General features: G+C 51.9%; 1 protein-coding gene across 3 annotated transcripts in view; it reads right to left on the bottom strand.

Annotated features, from left to right (window-relative positions):
- SLC6A17 (solute carrier family 6 member 17) overlaps window positions 1-16684 on the bottom strand; it is a 54539-nt gene that overhangs the window by 27506 nt on the left and 10349 nt on the right. For 2 of the 3 annotated variants that reach the window (XM_060090233.1, XM_060090235.1), the window contains exons 2-6: window positions 8164-8525; window positions 4627-4784; window positions 2838-2964; window positions 1900-2081; window positions 89-199 (exon numbers count right to left, since the gene is read on the bottom strand). In XM_060090233.1, coding sequence (XP_059946216.1) covers window positions 89-199; window positions 1900-2081; window positions 2838-2964; window positions 4627-4784; window positions 8164-8437 — 852 coding nt within the window. In that variant the 5' untranslated portion in view covers window positions 8438-8525. The remainder of the gene's footprint in view (window positions 1-88; window positions 200-1899; window positions 2082-2837; window positions 2965-4626; window positions 4785-8163; window positions 8526-16684) is intronic. The other variant, XM_060090234.1, reaches the window with a different exon arrangement.

Below are 16684 nucleotides of genomic sequence, written 5' to 3'. Positions count from 1 at the left end.
CAGCACGTCCTCAGGCAGTGTTAAACCGCGTGAAGCAGACGAGGCCCAGAAGAGCTGTCCATGTTCCTGGGGAGCCTGAGACCCTTACCTTGGGAGTGAACATGTGTAGGATGCCGTCGACGGCCCCCCGCAGCAGCAGCCCCCGGACCAGGAAGCAGGCCAGCACCACGTAGGGAAAGAGGGAGCTGAAATACATCACCTGCAGAGAGGACAGGGACCCACTGTGGGCCAGAGCCCCTCCTGCAGCTGGCATCCGCCTCCCTGCTCGCAGCTGGGGTACACGCGCCTCCTCTGATGGCAGCAGAAAGCAGAGCCCCGGGACCCCTGGGCACGGGGCCAAACCCACTGCACGTTTGGCATCGAGCCAAGGCAGAAGCAGCCACACAGACAAGCTGGAGTCAGCATGGCTGTGCCTGAGGCTTGTTTTCTCCTTTCAAGGGCTGGTGGGGCTGGGCTCGCAGCCTCCACGCCCCCAAGGGCCGCCAAGGGGGCGAGGAACCCTTTTCTCTCCCCTCCTCATTTTTTCATATCTCATGCCTGCTTTTCTGTCCCTGACTCCAGTGGACCCCCTAAGGATCTCCCCTGTCCTTAGAGCTCCTTTGACAGAAGGCATCCAGGAGGTTATAGGCACGACTCCCAAGCAAAAGCATCAGAAGAAGGTCCTGCCTCTTGTGATTATAAATTAAATGCTACTTTCTAGCACATGCATTTCTTGAACATTTCTATATCTCCATGGGCCTGGCACAGAGCCTCCCACAAAGGAGATGCTTACAAAAAGTTTGCTGCACTGAAACAAACCAAGAAGGCTGCTCAGGGAGAATGGTGTAAAGGTTAAAAGCACGCATGTCCAGAGTTAGACCACCTGAGTTCTGATCCTGACTACCATTTTCCAACCACATGACCCTGAGCTATTTATTTAACTTCGGGGTGCCTCCATTTCCTCATCTATCAAGTGGGTAAAATAACTCCTAACTCCTAAGATTGTTGTGGCCCAAACTGCACTCATACATGTGGCAGTGCCTGATCAGTGCCACAAAGTGCCAGCTACTATTTTGGCCTTTGGAGACAGAAGAAGTGGTGGCTGAGACCACGCTACCTTTCCAGGGCTTAGCTTCCCTGCTCATCAAATCCACCAAAGAGCCTGGAGCCTCAGACAGACAGCCAGCCAGGATTCTAGTTCCAGCCCTGGGGCTGACTGGCTGCCTGATCTCAGGTGAGATATTTCCCCCCTCCTCTGGAACCTCAGTTTCTTCGTCTGTAAAATGGGCGGATTGGGCTATAGGATCTCTAGTATCTTTTCCAGCCCTGGCAGTCCATGAATACTGACACATGACAAAGAAGAAAGTGCCCTTATTTGAAGGGAATCTGACCTACTGGGAGAAGCTGTGTGGGGGGCTTGGCTGGTCTGCACCCTCAGAGGCCCCCAAAGCCCCCTTCACTCACAGCACCCACCCGTTCACAGAGCTCATTAGTTGTAGATACACTGAGCTGTTGGTTTTCACCAAAAATTGCTGAGCAGGCTCTTCTAGGGCTCTTGCTAGGGAAGCTGAAGGGCTAGGGTCTAGCCGAATGTCCTAGCTCAGTACTCCCGGTTTTCCTTCCCTTTAAAGTCTGCGGGAGCAACCCAGAGTTATGTGAGCACGGAGGCAGCTGGGGTCAAGGCAGTGATTTTCCACAAGCCCATCCCTGGCGGGCTGTCCACAGGGAACAATACTGTGGCTATGATGCTCCCATCACCTCCTCAGGGGCCTGTGTCCTCATCCTGAGCCATCCAGAGGCCAAGCCCACCCAAAGAACCCTGCAGGGGCGACCCAGAGTTCTCCACCCCTGCCTTCCACACTTTTCTGTGGCACCCCCTCCCCCGTGTAAGTGTGGGTGCTCCCCCCCCCCACCGCTCACCTTCCCCGAGGACTGGATGCCCTTGACGACAGCCATGCCCACGATGCTCCAGGCCATGAGGAGGCACAGGGTCATCTTCCAGTTGAGGCCCCCACTCTCTGAGATGGAGTTGGAGATGTCCAATGCCTCTCGGTACCAGAAGTAGGTAGTGGCCGAGCTCTTCTCACACTCTGGCTCCACCACTGAAACGGCAGCAAAGGCCACAGGGCCTCCCTCGGTGGAGGGGCCTGTGGGACCACCTCCTCCACTTGACCCCCACCCAGGGCAGCTGAGCATGGGCAGCAGGGAAGAATGATATTGTTCTGGGTTAGCCCGGATCTGGCAGACCCTGAGGACTCCTGGGCTCCCAAGGGGCCTGGGAGGCGTCAGGATATACTGATCTGACTGAATTCCCACTCATGTCATCCCCCTGCCCACATCCATCCATGGAGGGCAGGAAGGATTAGGCAGAACTGGCCTCAAGTTCCTTGGGAAGGGTTCTGCGTGAGGAGCCGGAGACCTGCATTCTCATCCTCGATCCTTGGTTAAGTCAGTGGTGTGACCATGGGAAAGTTGTTTCTGGGCCTCAGTTTACCCATCTGTGGGTGGGATAAGTCAGCCAGCCCTTTAGGGGACTGGCATGCAAATTAAGGTTGTTTCCAGATAGGATGGTATTAGAGTAACCTAGGGTAGTTAATCATAACTAAACAAAAGTCACAATCTCCAGAGTTATATCTACACTCACTATTTCATTCAATCCCTGTAAGAACTCTGTGGGACAGGCTGGCAAGAGATCACCAGAAGGGAAATGAGGATCAGAGAGGGTAGGTGGCTTATCCAAGGTGGCAAGTCAATGAAATCCCAAATCTGTGCCTTAGCCTCTTAGGCTCCTTCAGCTCCTTCCTGGGACAGAGCTGGCTGGAATCCCCACGTGGTTTCCTCAGAAGAACCATACTTGCCTGCCACGGTCCCATTCCTGGCGACAGGGCACTCACTCCAGGGCAGCGGGTACTGGAAGGACTTGAAGAAATAGAAGATGCTCCACCCGATGATCACATTATAGTACAGCCCAACGAAGAGGCAGACCTGCAGACGGGGGTCCATGGGGGTCACAGAGGCTACAGGCAACTCCACCCCCAGCCCCCTCCCCATGCACAGCCTTGGAGGAGGAGGAGGAGGGATGGGATGACGGGACAGTGGCAGCTGAGGGCCTAGTCCTAATCCTCCACTCATCTGCTATTTGGGGAATCCACAGAGGAATGTTTCAGATATTAAAGTTCTCTCCTTTAAGCAGTAAACTCTTAAAATGTTAATCCTCTCCAGTTTGAAATTCTTCTAAGATGCTTGAAGCACTTCCCCATCATTTCCTGATGACTCAGGATTACAATTCCAGAGCTGCCCTCCAGGGCTATGGAGGCATGTACAGCTACTGCCGCTACAGTAAATGGCCCCAGACTGCTGCGCTTTTTGAGGTTTTGTAAGTGCTTCTTATTGGTTTCCCATGTCTTTCCTTCTCTCGGGATGCTACTTTCTCTTTGGTACTGTCAGCAGTCTGCCTCTAGAAAGACATCACTTCTCGTTCTTGGAAACATGATAACCAACCTTGGTAGAACTGTATTTAAAATAGGAGCACATGGATTCTGACTGAGGGTTCAAGGGGTTTCTTTGAAAGCAATGCGTTTACATGCAGAGATTTGCTGCATCCACTTTGGATGTCAAAAGGTCCCTTCTATCTCCAGGGGCCCAACTATATGATGCATCAGTGACACTGCTGGGCAGTGTGAGAGCTGAGAGCCCCTTGCTTTATTAATTTCACCTAAGCCCGGGTATGCACAAGCAGACACTCCTACAGCACACCTTACGTGGAATACAGAAGGAGAGACACCCACTACCTTTACTTGGATGCTTTTAGTCCAAGGGGCAGATGACTGACACTCATGCATATACACCCGGCCAGCCCCAGTAGAGGTTGCTGTATTCAGCCATGTCAACCTGTGTAGAGGTGATCTCTCCCAGGCGCTGAGTGAGGCAGGTTTGGACTGGCCCTGCTGCCGGGGCTGACAGATCCTCAGTCCCTTCCAGAAGCAGATTCCAGTTTTTATCCCAGGTGTGAGCATGGGCACCTGTGGGCTTTACCCTTAAGGGAGGCTCGGTTTCCTCACCTAGAGAGCTAAGCAGGGCCTCGTCTGCTGCCCTGTGGATCAGCCTGGAGCTCTCATGGAGTTCCCCATCCAGGCCAGTGGGGTCTCCCTGTCTCCCATTGTTCCAAAGCCTCACCCCGTCCTGGGTGAGTCCCAGGCTCCTGAGTCTTTCTCCTGTCCGCTCATGCGCACAGCAAACTGGCAAGGAGACGCCATACCCCAGGGCTGCCTTTCCTCGTGCCACCCACTTACCCAAATAAAATACTCTTTAACCCAGGAAAAGGACAGGCCTCCCTCACAGAGAGCTGATGGGCTGGTGGGCAGAAAGGGGAATCTGGGATGGTCCACATGTCCCCAGAGAACTCTGGCGGAGATGTCCCAGGCCTTTCCTCCTTCATAATAATCCCAAATATTAGACCATCAGAGAGTGGTGCCAACTTTTGGTTTAGGAAGTATGTGGCCCTGAGACACCAGCTGGATGCAATTCTCATGATGAGGGTCTCCCTCCCTGCCCTTACCCCCGCCCAGGACTCTGGTCTGTAAACCCTGTGCCCAAGAGAAGCCCCTCTGCCTCCTGGCTAGTGCCCGCCAGCAGCCCCAAACTCACTATGCAGCTGGAGAAGCCGATGCCGCCCAGGCGGGGGCACACGTAGTGCCACACGCCAATGCTGCCACGGCGGATCCTCTGGCCCACAGCCAGCTCCAGGAAGAAGAGCGGGATCCCAATGACGATCAGTAGCACCAGGTAGGGCACCAGGTAGGCACCTGGGGAGGAGGGAGGGAGGTCGGAGGGTGTCTGAAGCACAGCAGCAGGGTAAGGGGGGGGGTAGCCAGGCCCTACAGCGTCGGCCACATCTCCAATCATCCTCAAACCGTCACCAGTCCCTGTGCTCCTCCAGGAATGGTCTGGCTCACACGTGTGACCTACCACACACTGGCCGCCTAGACCTCCTTCTAGCCCTTGACCCGAAACGCTAAAGGAGGATCCAGATGTATGTCAACGCCTCCCACTCACAAGGCTAGACTCAGAGACAGACACAGCCACCTCCTGACATACTCTGTGGTCACCTGTCCCCCCAACATGTGCCCAAACTACCAATGAGTCCAGGGGGTCGGGCATCTCCGGGGCGCACGACCCGGCACTTGGCAACAGTCAGCTGTTATCAGCTGTTATCTGCAGTGGGGATATCAGGGCAACAGAAGGCACAGATGCTATCCCAAGAGAGCTGCGGGACCCTCAGGTTCACACGAGCAATGTCCGTGCATGCACACACATCACGCACAGCCAACTGAGCACATGTGTCCTGAGGGAGGGGTGTGAATCCCATGGAGCTAATCAGGAGAGGCTTCCAGGCGAGCAACCTCCCACACCTCATATAACAGCATCTAATACATTAAATAAACAGGTGCACAGGGTCACATGCACACGTAAATTCCACTTGTCACTAACAACCTGCTGTATCACGATCCTAAAAGGAGGAGGGCCTGAAGGACCCCTGGCTCTGTCTTTTAACCTAGTTCTGTCTCTTGGTCTCCGGCTCAGGGACGCAGAAGAGGAGAGAAGTGATCTGCAGGAAAGGACAGGGACACATCTTCCTGCACATGTTGCCCGACCTGAAGACTTGCGGGTGAAATACAAAACCCGGGAGGCTGTGTGACATGTCTATACATGTCTCGCTTCTTGCAAACCCCAAGGTTATTCCTGGGCCTTGAAAGACCATCTCGATCTCAGCCTGTTGAGATGCACACTGAGTGGGGGTTAAGATCCAGACCACGGAGCCAGACCTCCTGGGCCTGAATCCTGGCTCTGCCACTTACTAGCTGTGTGACTTTGGGCAAATTGCTTGATCTCTCTGTGCCACTGTTCTGCCATCTATGTAAAGAGGATGAAAATATTAAGTAGAATCATATGAAATTGCTGATATTTGATCACTTTTGACTTATGAAAATGGCCATTTCATATGCTTCAACTGTATACCTACTGCACAGGGCTGTTGTGAGGATTAAATGAGTGACTTACCCATACTACGCATCTGATGACCATTTGCCTCCTTCTCATAAAAATAAAGAGAAAAAAAAAAGCAAACTGAGAGGATGCAGAATAAACTGTCAACATCTGGCAGAGCTAGGCAGAGTTCCAGAGTTTCCATCCAAAATTAAGTAATTTTGACTGGATCACCCAGGGCTCAAAACCAGAGTTTTGACTCTCAGACCAACCATCTCCTTCCTGTGATAATTTGCCTCCTTCCAAAAAACATTTAAGATGACTTACTGTAAAAACAGTAAAATATTGGAGAGTTAAAGGTAGAGATAAAGAGGGATTCCAGGAGTCAGAAAGGATGGGAAAATGAAGGTAGGAACATGGGATGGGGAGCTCAGAGTCCTGAGACCCGACAACGCTTTTCTTCCGGGAGTTGTTCGTGATGTCTGGTGCCGTGGCAACTGTCTGGTGACACTGGAAACTAACAGACTTTGGCAAGAATGCTGCCCAGGGGAGCGGGGGTATGGGCAGAATGTGTGGTGGAGAGAAGGACTCTGTGATTCAGCATCAGTGCTCAGGCAGACTGATTATCTCGGCCACAAAGGACAAGGCTGGAGGTTGCCAGCTGGAGTCCCCAAATGCAACGTGTCCTCCAAAGTTGTTTCGGGTACTCTGAGCTCTTAACATCTCACAGCACTTAAGGGAACCACACACTTCCATTTGTATCTTTGCTTTGGGCTGGTCTTATATAAACTCAGTGACCTGAGCCTGGCCATGCCATACAGACTGAAAGCTCTGATTGGCAGTTATTTATTGGGGGAGAAAAAAAAGATCCTTCAAAGCAAGGAGAGCATGAGGGGGATAGACTGTGCCCTGGTGGCAAGCTGGAAGTTTCTGGCCTAAGTCAGGTGGGCATTCTCACTCCCTGCCCTTCACTAGAAACTGCAAAGGAGGGGAAGCCTCCAGCCAGACTCTGCCTTCTGGACCAGGGAGAGTGTCCCAGAGAGGAGGGAGGGTCCCTGAATAGGGCTCCATCACTGGGAGGAGAGTCCCATGGGGCAGCGAGGGAGGCAGCAGGGTTCAAAGGCCCGCAAAGCGGCAGCCACACCTTCAGGCCGGAGTGTGCAGTCCTAGGGCACAGGGACTCAGGGGCATGAAAGCTCTCTTCTGACTCAACTCACTTTCCCAGGACCAGAGGTCTGAGCTTGGAAGCGTCATTTTTTTCGGTCCATGTTTGCCTTGCTTATTTTTGGTTAGTTTCCCCCTGGTTTCAAAGCAAGTTGCCTTTGGAACTTTCTAGCCTGCATTCAGGTGCTGGGGGATAAGGCTTGGGGGCTTCTACCCTCCCTGGGAGCTAGAAGTATTGAGTAGAAGGGGTTTGATACCTCGGGCAGGATCCTCTGGGGGGATTGAAACTCAGGGGGCAGTGTGAGGACCCTTCCTACCTGGGAGGCTGCGGGTGTACTGATTAAGTGCTCAGGCTCTGGGGCCAAGCTGTCCAGGTTTGAATCCTGACTTTATCACTAGCTGTGTGACTTGAGCAAGTGATCTAACCTCTCTGTGCCTGTTTTGCAGTTTCTAAAGTGAGGATGAGAATAGTTCTTCTTCACATAGGCTTTTTGGGAGGATATGATGGTTGAACCATATGAAATTGGTGCTTTGGCTGTTCCAAGACACTCACATATCAGCAGTTTCATGTATTTCAGCCTAATATCCAGGAAGTGCTCACAACAGTGCCCAGCAGTTATACGCACTTAGTAACAATGGCCAATAGTTACCGTGTCAGATACAGTGGTAAGCATTCTACGTGTAAAGCTCATTTAATTCTCCCAACTATCCTGTGAGGCAGGAACTACTACTATTCCCATTTTACAAATGCAGAACAGCAAGGCATAGAGAAATTAAGCAACTTGCACGGGGTCTTAGTGGCTGCACTGGGATTTGAACCCAGGCTGTCTAGGGCCAGAGCCCACATTCTTATCATCATGCCTACAGCCTCTTGAGAGCTGTTAGCTGTTAGCTATTCCTGGGGAGTCTCACTCTGGAGTTCTGAGCTCCATCCTACGAGGGCTCTGGTTCTGCCTCACAAAGGGGTGTTTCTTTTCTCCCCTCAGCCCAGCCCATTTGCAGGGCACCCCCAGGGCAAGCAGGGCTGCCTCTTACCTCCTCCATTTTTCTGGCACAGGTAGGGGAACCTCCAGATGTTGCCAAGGCCCACAGAGAAGCCGATCTGGGCCAAGATGTACTGCAGCTTGCTGTTCCAGGCCGGCCGGTCCTCCACATCCGCCACCTTCTGCTTGCTGCCTGCTTCTCCGGCCACATTCAGGATGCTCTGCTTATAGTCCACAGGCTCCTCAAGGGCCAGCAGGTCGGCCACCGACTCCGTGACATGCTCATTACTGTGCTCGCGCTGGGTCACCTTGCTGTTCTTCGGCATTGGGCCACCTGGGCGAAGCAGCCCTGCTCCCCAGCACGCAGAGAAGGTGGGACTCGGCCGCTGTCAGCTCCTTCTCATCCAGGGACCTCTGAAACCAGACGAGCAGGAGAGGGTGAGCTGACCACACCAGAGAGGTGGGGAGCCCAAGTGGACACGACACAATCAATTCATCAACTCCCCGTCATTCACTCAGAAGCTGGTCAGTGGCCTTGAACATCGAGCTCGATTTCCTCCCCATTGAGGTGCCCGCTGAGGAGCTCGAGGTCTGCACACTCAGTTTCCCCACTGGCCTTCTTATCTGAGCATCATCAGAAAGGCAAGCCTAATGGGACGAAAGAAGCAACACCATACACCAAACCCAAATAAAGGGTCGTCCATGACAACATTGACCCCTTTCATAACCACAGATCCTAGAATGTTCAAGAACATCTGGAGGGCTCCACGGCCTTTCCCGCCCAGGGCAGCACAGGGTACAGCCAAGTCCTAGCCCTCTTGTGTTCTATTTAATCAAACCACCTGGTGGGACCCAGGAAGCCAGCGCCTGCATTCAAAATGCAGTTTTGGGGCCAGTGGCATCATGGGAACTTGTCAGAAACACAGACTCTCAGGCCCACCCCGACCTACTGAATCATTCTCTGTATTTCTACAAAACCTTTGGTGATTCAGAGGGACTTTAATGCTTGGGGAAAAAATGGCTAGAGCTCTTACCATGGAGCCCCTGGACACCAGCATCCCAGGCAGGAGCACCGGCCAGGATCAGCTAAGGATTCTGGCAGCAGAGCCCTAGAGATGTTTGCTCAGTGCCAACAAATCCTGGGTCATCACTCAGCAGTGACATTATCTGAAGGCCACCACAGCCAAGAGCCAGTTCTCCATCCTTCAGTGACAGTTTTACAGCAGATAATGTCTGCACAACGTGGGCGGGGGAGGCAAAACCCTCCCTACTCCTGCAATTCCCCATCGTGTATCATGCTTTCCCTTAAACAAATAAAGCACCAAGGAAATGAGTCCTCTGAAGGATCCCAACATTCTGCTTGTTTTGAAGCACCTCCTCATTAAGGGAAGGATGGAGGATTTAAAATTAAACCACATACACCCCGGCCTGCAGTCACCCTGCATCTTTCTAGGGATGTAAATTATCCGGCTCTGCCATTACTAAGGGAAGGAGCTGCCTCTGTTCTCCTCGCACGTGCCACCTGAGTTCTTGGGCAAGGTCCCTGTGTAGCGGAAGCGTGCAGGGAAGCCCCTCCTGCTGGGCTTGACCCAGACCTCCTGGCTGACTCCAGCCACAAGGACCTTCAAGGAGACCTGGCTGGCCAGATCCCGTTACACATGTAATGAAGCTAGGAGGCCTGGCAGATGGGGACAACTGTCCACCCTGGTCTGTGGGGTTAGCCAGCCCTCCCCAGGCCAGGCCTTGGACCACACAAGCAGGTGACACTTCCCTGCTCTCCTCATCTAAGGGGGACAGTGATTCTTTAGGGACTGTCCCCTTCCACCTCAGGCACAGCCAGGGTCTTGGGCTTTGGAGTGACTGGGACAGAGCCAGCCTGCCTGAAAGACCTCAGAATTCCCTACAAGAAATGTAGCTCTCTGTTGGGACTCAACTTTAGAGTGGGTCAGCTGAACACTCCATCATGTCCTGGAGGGTGCTCCAAGGTGGGACTCTGTGTCTGTGGCCCCTCCAGCCCTCAGCCTCCCCCAGGGCTGCTACGGTGCCTGTGCTACAGAAGCCGATGGTGCCCCCAGGAGTTGTGCAAGGGGGAGGCCTGTGTTCTTGCCTGGGCTGCCAGGACAAGCCCCTCCCCCTCCCCAGTCAGTAGGTCCCTGTCCCCAGGCTCTCAAATGGAGAACAAAAGCTAAGGCACATGCAGCGGTTGCTTGTCCAGCTACCCCATCTCTCCTCAGCTTACGTCAAGAGTTTTATTAAAAACTAGAGATGGGGAGAAGGGTGAGGGTGGGTCCCTCCTGCAAGCACAATCACTCAGGTACCTTAGCCCAGAGCCTCTCTGCAGGTACTCAGCCTGCAGCAGGATTTGATCAGAACACTCTGCTGTGCGTTAGATATGACGTACTGTTCATCTTGCCACAACTGGAGAAAACCGAGGGGGATTCCTGCAAGTCTGCAGAATTTATCTTGAGGCTGACCAATTAGAGAACATAAATTCTCTAACTTCCCCATAAATAGATTAGTGAGCGGCAGCTCTAGTCACCAGCATGAGAAGGAGGGCGGAGGGGAGGAAGGGGGCTCAAGGACAAAATGAACACCTTCTGGTAAATCCAGAGAAGGATACCCACAGCAGCATCACAGAAACCATAGGCATCAGCTCAATATGAGCTTCTTCCTCCTTCCCAAGACATCACTGATGTGCACGAACATCCTGCACTGCAAGACGGGGGCCCGAGGTCCTCCTAGGCCATTGGGTTTGCAGGAAGCAAAGTGCTGGTGCAAACTTGCAAGCTGAGACACTGGGCTGGGTTTCAATCATGACTAGAACCGTCAGTGCCCAGTGAATATGCTCATGTGACAGCAGAGTCCAACATTTGGAATAGTAAAGTTTGAGGGATCCTAGCAACATTCTCATTTTATATATGAGGCAACTGAGGCCCAGAGAGAGGAAGTGAATTGCCCAAAGCCCCTGGGTCAGACTCAGCAAGGGGGGTGGAACACTGGAAGAAGACAGTCATCTCTCATGGTAAAGGGCAGGGGCTTTGAAGTCAGAGAGGACCGGGTTTGAGGGCCCATTTCATTCATTCATTCATTCACTCACTCATTCATTGACTTGACATACATTAACTGAGTGCCTTCTCTGTAGCAGGCTCTGTTCCAGGTGTGAGGGATACAGCAGCAAACAAAATAAGCCAAGGGTTTCCTCTTGTGGAGGTTATATTTCTAGTGGAAAGGCCAGATACTAGAGAAATAAATAAACAGATAAAATAGCCAGTGGTGATTTTTGCTATAAAGACAATAACATGGGGTAGAGAGTGGGGTGGCTTGCGAGCTGGAGGGCTGCTATTTTATGGTCTGGAAAGGCGTCTCTGAGGAAGGGACATCTGAGCAGAGGCATATACATCAGGAGATGTATGTTAAGTGTGTGAGTGAATGAATGAAGTGCTTGTCTGACTTCAAAGCCCCTGCCCTCCACCCTGGACGCCTCCACCCCACCAACTGTAAAGACAGTCTCTTCAATAAGTGGTGCTAGGAAAACTGGACAGTTACATGTAAAAGTATGAAATTAGAACACTCCCTAACAGCACACACAAAAATAAACTCAAAATGGATTAAAGACCTAATGTAAGGCCAGACACTATCAAACTCTTAGAGGAAAACATAGGAAGAACACTCTATGACATAAATCACAGCAAGATCCTTTTTGACCCACCTCCTAGAGAAATGGAAACAAAAACAAAAATAAACAAATGGGACCTAATGAAACTTAAAAGCTTTTGCACATCAAAGGAAACCATTAAAAAGATGAAAAGACAACCCTCAGAATGGGAGAAAATATTTGCAAATGAAGCAACTGACAAAGGATTAATCTCCAAAATTTATAAGCAGCTCATGCAGCTCAATATCAAAAAAACAAACAAGCCAATCCAAAAATGGGCAGAAGACCTAAATAGACATTTCTCTAAAGAAGATATACAGATTGCCAACAAACACATGAAAGAATGCTAAACATCATTAATCATTAGAGAAATGCAAATCAAAACTACAATGAGATATCTCACACCAGTCAGAATGGCCATCATCAAAAAAATCTAGAAACAATAAATGCTGGAGAGGGTGTGGAGAAAGGGGAACACTCTAGCACTGTTGGTGGGAATGTAAATTGATACAGCCACTATGGAGAACAATATGGAGGTTCCTTAAAAAACTAAAAATAGAATTACCATATGACTCAGCAATCCCACTACTGGGCATATACCCTGAGAAAACCATAATTCAAAAAGAGTCATGTACCAAAATGTTCATTGCAGCTCTATTTACAATAGCCAGGACATGGAAGCAACCTAAGTGTCAATCAACAGAAGAATGGATAAAGAAGATGTGGCACATGGGCTTCCCTGGTGGCCCAGTGGTTGAGAATCTGCCTGCTAATGCAGGGGACACGGGTTCGAGCCCTGGTCTGGGAGGATCCCACATGCCGCGGAGCAACTAGGCCCGTGAGCCACAACTACTGAGCCTGCGCATCTGGAGCCTGTGCTCCGCAATGAGAGAGGCCGCGATAGTGAGAGGCCCGTGCACCGCGATGAAGAGTGGCCCCCACTTGCCACAACTAGAGAAAGCCCTCGTACAGAAACGAAGACCCAACACGGCAAAAATAAATAAGTCAATTAATAAACTCCTACCCCCAACATCTTCTTAAAAAAAAAAATCCTCTAAAAATGTTAGCCAGTACAGACAAGCTTTAAAAAAAAAAAAAAAAAGATGTGGCATATATATACAATGGAATATTACTCAGACATAAAAAGAAACGAAATTGAGTTATTTGTAGTGAGGTGGATGGACCTAGAGTCTGTCCTACAGAGTGAAGTAAGTCAGAAAGAAAAAAACAAATACCATATGCTAACACATATATATGGAATCTAAGGAAAAAAAAAAAAGGTCATGAAGAACCTAGGCGTAAGATAGGAATAAAAACACAGACCTACTAGAGCATGGACTTGAGGACACGGGGAGGGGGAAGGGTAAGCTGTGACAAAGTGAGAGAGTGGCATGGACATATATACACTACCAAACGTAAAATAGATAGCTAGTGGGAAGCAGTCGCATAGCACAGGGAGATCAGCTCGGTGCTTTGTGACCACCTAGAAGGGTGGGATAGGGAGGGTGGGAGGGAGACGCAAGAGGGAAGAGATATGGGAACATATGTATATGTATAACTGATTCACTTTGTTATAAAGTAGAAACTAACACACCATTGTAAAGCAATTATACGCCAATAAAGATGTTAAAAAAAAAAGGAAACAAACAAACAAAAAGACATCAGCTGGTGCCGAGTGAGGGGGCAGCCACCTCACTTGAATTATGCGAGCATCAGGCTCCCTCTTGGGTGAAAATGTTCTATCTGATGACAGTTCCTGCCTCCCAGGCAGGGCTGCGTGAGGATTCCATGAGCAGATGCATACAAAGTGCCTAGTGCAGGGCCTGGCACCAGGAAGGACCCAAATGACAGAGGCTGCTACCTGGAAGCCTGGTGTTGTTTGCCTTTATTCATTTAAAAATATGTAAGTCCCCCTATTTTTATTTTGTTACATAAATGCCCTGTTTCTCCTCAGGAAAAGCCAAAATGAGTTTGCGGGCGGGGGAGTGGGTTGGAGGGTGGAGAGCATTTTGCAACACCACCAGCTCAGAGATGTCTTTTTCTGTTTGCGAGAAGTGACAGCACCCTGAGGCTGGTGGCGCAGCACCCTGTGAAGCCCAGGGCCACTCACCTGCCCCAGGGTCAAAGGGAAGCAGGTAAAGGCCATGCGGCATCAGATCCTGGGCCCAAAGATCAGTAAGGTTATTACTGATAAAAACATGGCCTCGGGCTTCCCTGGTGGCGCAGTGGTTGAGAGTCCGCCTGCCGATGCAGGGGAAACGGGTTCGTGCCCTGGTCTGGGAAGATCCCACATGCCGCGGAGCGGCTGGGCCCGTGAGCCATGGCCACTGGGCCTGTGCGTCCGGAGCCTGTGCTCCGCAACGGGAGAGGCCACAACAGTGAGAGGCCCACATACCGCAAAAAAAAAAACACATGGCCTCATAGTAAAGTCTAGCAGTATTATTACTCAAACTATAGCTCATATTTGGAATAGTTTGAAACCATTTAAAAACATGTTTTACACAGTCTATGGGCACAGTATGGGGTGATTCTGCTCCGAAGCCGAACTGCCTGGGTTCGAATCTCAGCTTCGCTCCTTACCGCCAGCCTGGGAAGCTTCTTCACCTTACTGAGCTCGTTTCCTCAGCGTCAGGGAGGACAGCAGTGCTCATTCTGCAATGTCATGAGGAAGACAGGTTGTACAGGTCTCAGAAGGGGACCGGCCCCCACCAAGCGCTCACAAACGTCACCTCTTCTTATCATCTCAGATTCACAGCCTGGCCCGGGAAGTGAGCTGGACAGCTATGCCCCAGGGTGGGACAGGGCATGGCTCATGTCACACAGCTGTCAGCACCCAGGTGTCCTCACTCCTGTGCTCTCGCCGTGCCTTTAAAGGGAAGGTGGCAGCAGCGACTCAGAACAACCCTCCCCCCCTGCACGCACTAGTTCCCTGAAGCCTGGAGGCCGTCTGTGGGGAAAGGTGAACTTTCAGACCAGGGCCCAGGAATCCAATGTGTACCAGCCAGGGACCCCGAAGCACTGCTGGGGACAAGCACCGGGATCAGAGAAAACCCAGGGTGGGGAGATTCCTCTCTGCCCCTGCCTTTGCGGACCGTGGAGCCAGCCAAGATCCAAGCAGCAGGAGGCTGGCTCGGTGCTGGTCTTGACCAACCACCAGCCAACCGTGCAAATGGGCACCATCACCCTGACTTCTCTGGACCTCAGTTTCCCTGTGTGTGAAATGAGTTGGTCTGGATGATCTCTGAAGCCCTTTCAGCTTTGCATCTATCCAGGGAGTGTCCCTCCTGCACGTGCGTGTGAGCAAGGTGTGACCAGCCCCAGGCACTAGACACTGCAGGTCCTTGGGCTGGTCTGTCAGGCCACCCTCTGCCAGCTGAGAGCTCACTGGTGCACTGTGGGGATGCTTTGACAGCCAACCCAGTCGTACTCAGATCATTGCCCTGTAGTAGTTGGGGGTGGGTTGTAAAGTTGCTTTCCCAAGCAGCGCATCAGTCCATGGTACTCTCGGGAAGGAATGCCTCAATTACTTAAAGCACAATGCAGAGGGGCTCAAATGCCAAGAAAGCACTTGGTGCCAGATCTCTCACTTAGCAACAGATGCAGCTTACAGCTCAGAATAGCACATGTGAGAGAAGCAGGACCAGTGAGTGAACTGTGAATCTTCTTAAAAAGAGAAAAAAAATAGCGCCACTACGAGGCAGACAGGTAAAAATATCTCCTGCCAGAGGACTGATGGCTCCACAACTTTTCAAGCACAGCGTTCAGCAATTACCCCAAGGGGGTGGCTGCTCACCCTGAAACCAAAGCCAAGCCAGAGGCCCCTCCGCTCGACAGCAGCCAGAGAGGGAGCGGTGGACCCTCTGAGCACCTGCCTCCTGGGGTCGGTAAGTTTGTATCAGATACCTCAAGGGACAAACTCAAGGGAGTCACTTATTTTCCAAGGGAGACCCCCGGGGAGCTGAGTGGACAAGCCGCCATCTTGCGGAAAACACAGCCAAGGGGACCACAGACCTCGAGTGCTGGCTTCACTGAGCCCCAGGGGGCGTGCCCAGTTTTGCTGCTCTTGGGTTGGGGGGCTCTGGAGAGAGTGCTGCACATTCGTAAATGCAAACCTCCACCACAGGGAAGCCGTGAGAGCCCCCAGCAGAGGAAAGCCGTGGAGAACACCCAGCTCCCCCCACCATACTGCCAAGGTCCAACTCAGGACTAAGCGGTGGTGAGAAGGAAGCAAGGTCGGGCCCCTTTCTCTCAGGGAACTTGACAGCTTCCTGATTTCCAGGTGACAAGTGGTGGTGGCCCACACAGTTGTCCTAATTACCTCAGAGCCTCTGGGCTTCCACTGAGCCCGAAACAGGTCAGACTGTTATCAGAGACCCAAATTATCCTCCAAATTACTTTTTTATTTTTTTGCGGTACGCGGGCCTCTCACTGTTGTGGCCTCTCCCGTTGTGGAGCACAGGCTCCGGACGCGCAGGCTCAGCGGCCATGGCTCACGGGCCCAGCCGCTCCGCGGCACGTGGGATCTTCCCGGACCGGGGCACGAACCCGTGTCCCCTGCATCGGCAGGCGGACTCTCAACCACTGCGCCACCAGGGAAGCCCCCTCCAAATTATTTTTAATTGTCTTATTGGAACCTCTGGCAGTCACGTGGGGCAAACTGCTCCTGATGGGCGTGGTGGCCACCCGCCTTGAGTTTTCTTGCCCAGGACGCACAGCCAGGGAACCAGCACCATTCCTGGCCTCTCCCTCCTTCACCCTTCATGCCCACATCGCAAATTCTTGTCAGCGGGTTCAGATCTGTTCTTTCCCACCCCTCGTGCTCTAGCTCAGAACCTCTCTCCACTAGAGGCCAGCGACAGGCTTCCAGCTCACTTCTCCTCCAGGCCTTCGGAGGCCGCTTCTTGGGTACCACGTCCTC

The sequence above is a fragment of the Mesoplodon densirostris genome, chromosome 2, assembly GCF_025265405.1.
Source record: "Mesoplodon densirostris isolate mMesDen1 chromosome 2, mMesDen1 primary haplotype, whole genome shotgun sequence".
Taxonomy (NCBI): Eukaryota; Metazoa; Chordata; class Mammalia; order Artiodactyla; family Ziphiidae; genus Mesoplodon; species Mesoplodon densirostris.
This window is presented reverse-complemented; position numbering and strand designations above follow the sequence as displayed.